This window comes from Lycium ferocissimum, chromosome 10 (genome assembly GCF_029784015.1).
Source record: "Lycium ferocissimum isolate CSIRO_LF1 chromosome 10, AGI_CSIRO_Lferr_CH_V1, whole genome shotgun sequence".
NCBI lineage: Eukaryota > Viridiplantae > Streptophyta > Magnoliopsida > Solanales > Solanaceae > Lycium > Lycium ferocissimum.
This window is the reverse complement of record NC_081351.1, coordinates 51,589,444-51,593,872: the sequence shown is the minus strand read 5'-3', so window position 1 is coordinate 51,593,872 and position 4,429 is coordinate 51,589,444. Positions and strand designations below refer to the sequence as shown.

The following is a 4,429-nucleotide window of genomic DNA, read 5'->3' as shown; positions in this document are numbered from 1 at the left end:
GATCAAGAGTAAAGCTAACAGGGAGAAGAGGTGCTCTTTGTTGCAATTTTCGCATTAGAAAATTAATTAGGCCTTTGGGGCGAAAAAAAGGTTTGGTTTTGGGTTATGGTTGAAATAATTATAAAAAAAAAAAAACACACACACAAAAGGAAGAACATAAATCATTGTTAATTGCCATGCATGGAACAATAGTTGATTTTTGATGTTGTTTAAATAGAGAGAAAACGAAGCTTGTGAAGAAAAACAAAACATTGTTGATATAAATAATACATGCAAATTTGGAGCAGCTATGAAGATTTTTTTTTTAATTATTATTACATAGGGGGTACGGGAAGGGGATTACAACATGGGGATTCGAACCCTCACCAATAAGGTGAAAGTATGTTTCGAACCTTCACCAACAAGGTGAAAGTTCTAGTAGCCAACCAGTGGCGGAGCCAGGAGTTTAAGTAAGGGGGTTCAAAAATACAAAGAAGCAGACAAACAAAGAAGCCAATGGAGTTCAATATCTATTATGTATACATAAAAAAAAAATAAAAAATCAACTTGCATATATAGTGTAATTTTTCGCAGAATGGGGGTTCGGATAAACCCCCTTGACCCTTACTGGCTCCGCCCCTGTAGCCCACCAACTGAGTTACTAGATCTTTACAGAAGCTATGAAGATGAGTCTTGCTTGCCAACTTAAAGAATATACATACATCGCGCGGAAAAAAAAAAAAAGAAGCAAAATTGAATAGTCTATGAGAAAATTTCACCTTTAATAAGTGGGCAAGATTTTCGGACAACTAAAGTAAAAATGGTAAGATAGTTAAACTGGAACAGAGGAATATTACGTGATAGATAAAATTCTACTAATTCCCCAAATTGTTTTTTCTGATTTGATCTCTACTCAAATTACTTGCGCTCGAGCTTGAAGTTTGTAGACACGTATCAACATAATTTGAAGAATCTCTTCACTAAATTAAATGTTTCAGCTTAAAGATAGTTATAACTAGTTGCAATTTGTTGGAATTAAAACCACTGAAGAATAGACTATCTTACTTGTGTTGATTTTATTCTATCACTTGAGTTGATTTTCCTGATGATAAGAGTATTGGAATCGAAGTTTCTATTTTGCTTTTACTAAAATCTTTTTTTTTAATCCACCGCATGGATTCTATATGAACCATGACACCTTTGTGTCTTTCCTTTGCAATCTTGATCAGGTGGTATTGTCCAAAAAAACAAAAACGATGAGAAAATATGGAAGAACAAGCTAGAGATGGCTAAGGAGAAGTATTTAATTTTCTTATATATATATAATAAAAGAGATTATAAAAGAAACGTAGATAAAAGCATCACTAAAGATTTTAAAACAGGAACAAACTAGTACTATATATATATATATATAAAAAAAAAATAAAAGAGATTATAAAAGAAACGTAGATAAAAGCATCACTAAAGATTTTAAAACAGGAACAAACTAGTACTACATCCATTATTAAACACATTGATAATTAGCACATGCTGTGGATAGAACCACTGAGCCATATTACAGATTACATGCATGACATAGCATATTTATAGTCATGTCTTTATTTCATACATAGAGTACATGGAGATTACTGATTAGGAAACAGCAACCTTGTATTTTTAGAGATCATTCTCCACCTCACTTACATATTCAGACTCTCCTTCGCAAATGAAAGTTCCATCAGCACTGAAATAGTTACATCCCTTTTTTCCTGCGCAGCAATTGGTGCATATGCGATCAAGATTAATCCTTTTACTTTGTGAATATGGGCAAATCTCATAGGCAATTCTAGGGTCACAATTCGAAGTACAAGGCTTTCCTGGATGACTCACCACCTCACTTACATATACTGACTCTCCTTCACAAATAAAAGTTCCATCAGCACTGAAATAGTTACATCCCTTTTTTCCTGCGCAACAATTGGTGCATATGCGATCAAGATTAATCCTTTTACTTTGTGAATATGGGCAAATCCCATAGGCAATTCTAGGGTCACAATTCAAAGTACAAGGCTTTCCTGGATGATTCACCACCTCACTTACATATACTGACTCTCCTTCACAAATAAAAGTTCCATCAGCACTGAAATAGTTACATCCCTTTTTTCCTGCGCAACAATTGGTGCATATGCGATCAAGATTAATCCTTTTACTTTGTGAATATGGGCAAATCCCATAGGCAATTCTAGGGTCACAATTCAAAGTACAAGGCTTTCCTGAACGATTCACCACCTCACTTACATACACTGACTCTCCTTCACAAATAAAAGTTCCGTCTGATCTATAGTAGTTACATCCCTTTTTCCCTGAACAACAATTAATGCACATTTGACTAAGATCAATTTTGTCGCTTATTCCAGCACGTGGGCAAATCCCGTATGCAATGCTCAGATTGCATTCTCTCGTGCAAATCTTGGCATCTGCATGTTCGACAATGCTCACAAGCAGAATCATTCCTGTGTACAACATAAGCCAAATTAATTATCTCAGTGTTGCTGATGCACAATATGATCCAATAAGATAGCAAAGAAAATATCTTAAAATTATGCTTAACTGGAAAAGTGAATTAGTATCAAAGTGAAAAGGAAAGAAGAAGAAAAACCTTACCAAATAGAAGTAGGAGAGCAAGGTAACTAACTTTGTGAATAGCCATATTCAATATTTCCCGAGTTACTTGGTTTTCTTTTTGAGCAATGAGGGTGTTATCTTATCCACCTACTTATAGCATATGAGGAATCTAATACGACAACACTTGAAAATGACTCCCACATGACAGACTTTGTTTCGTAGTAATAATGTAGATTTATATACGTGGCTTTCACTCCCTGGTTGCCCATAAAAATTACTCATTTGAGTATTTTATACATAAATTTGTAATCATTGCACGGTTAAATTTTAACCGCTAATTAGTGAATTTTCTAGTCTCTGGATATTATTTACGGAAAAGGGCCAAAATTACCCTTGAACTTTGAAAAATAGTTCATTAAATGCCGCTTATCTTTGGCCAATTATACTTAATTATGATTTACTATGGGCAATTATTCGATATTCTACGTTTAATCGTTTAACTATTGCCGCGTGGCATCATCCTAGCCCTTCAAAATTATTTTACCCTCAAATAATTTTTTACTCACTAAAATAACTCAATCCGACCCGAATTTTTTTTTTCCAGCAAAAATAATACGGATAATTTTTCCAAAAAAAATATAAAAATAATTCCGTATTATTTTTGCTGAAAAAAAAAAAAAATTGGCCGGATTGAGTTATTTTAGTGAGTAAAAAATTATTTGAGGGTAAAATAATTTTGAAGGGCTAGGATGATGCCACGGCAACAATGTAGCTAGATGTATATAATTGACCCCATAGTATAACTGTAAGGGTATAATTGGCCCTAAAGTATAACGAAGGGTATGGATGAACTATTTTTCAAAGTTCAGGGGTAATTTTGGCCCTTTTCCGTATTATTTATACACCCTACCTAAACTAATTCTGCTTCTTGCAATAAAAAAAAGAAAAAAAAAAAGAAGAAGTTGTATACATATAATCAAAGTATACTAGTACTATTTAAATGTATTAATTTCTCAAATGATTGTTCAATTTATAAAAAGTTTAACATAGATTATTAAACGAATTTATGTAACTTTAGAATCAGTAAAGTTATAGTAGTTACTCAAAAAATATATCTAATGAGAGAATTCAGTAAATCTGATCTGAAAGTTAAGTGGCAGCCAAATCAGCTAAAATGCAAAGTGACTTTCCACACTAGTAAGCAGAACCTAATTTGGTGAGGAAATGCAAAAGGACTTGGTATTTTAATTTGGAGGGGCTACCATAAATGAAAAGAGATAAATTAAAATGATCAGTTCTATAAATAATTCAACAAAAATGTTCAGGTCCTCATCGCCAAGCAGAAGTAGCGACGATGCCTTTGAATAGTACAATTATTCAACATTTTTCATTTCTTACCTTTTTATTTTATTTAAGTAGTACATAACTATGAAGAACATTTTCAAAAATATACTACCAACGCAACACATTGTATACATGTAGTCATATTTTCAGTTTATACTCGCATAGGAAAAAAAAATTGCAATAATAATTAAATACTCAGTATACAATATTATATGCAGATTTACTTACTGTAAACAATGCATCAATCTTATATAATAGTATATATGAGGTGTTTATACACACTTTTACATTGTTATACAAAATTATACAAACTTAGGTTATATAAAAATTGAGTTTGGTCTCCTATGAACTTAAACCTACGAAACTCCATTAGAAATGGTTCAAATACATCATTCAATAGCTCAAATCTGCATATAATATTTTTAAATTTTAACCACAACTTCAAAACGACATCCCAATGAATCTCAATCATCAAAAAATGAAAATCATAATCACAAAATAA

At 32.3% G+C, this 4,429-nt stretch overlaps 1 protein-coding gene across 1 annotated transcript; it reads right to left on the bottom strand.

The window, feature by feature from the left end:
• Positions 1–1,456: 1,456 nt before the first annotated feature.
• LOC132034243 (wound-induced proteinase inhibitor 2-like) lies at positions 1,457–2,781 on the bottom strand. The gene is made up of 2 exons (XM_059424533.1): positions 2,623–2,781; positions 1,457–2,471 (listed from the first exon to the last, which is right to left on the bottom strand). The coding sequence occupies exons 1-2, from the start codon at positions 2,666–2,668 to the stop codon at positions 1,636–1,638; spliced, it is 882 nt and encodes a 293-aa protein (XP_059280516.1). The 5' UTR covers positions 2,669–2,781; the 3' UTR covers positions 1,457–1,635.
• Between the last annotated feature and the right edge of the window lie 1,648 nt (positions 2,782–4,429).

Excerpts from the sequence above, each read along its gene's own strand:
- LOC132034243 (XM_059424533.1), bottom strand. The coding sequence starts at position 2,668 with ATGGCTATTCACAAAGTTAGTTACCTTGCTCTCCTACTTCTATTTG. Across the intron at positions 2,472-2,622 it reads TGCTCTCCTACTTCTATTTG|GAATGATTCTGCTTGTGAGC; the intron begins GTAAGGTTTTTC and ends TGTTGTACACAG.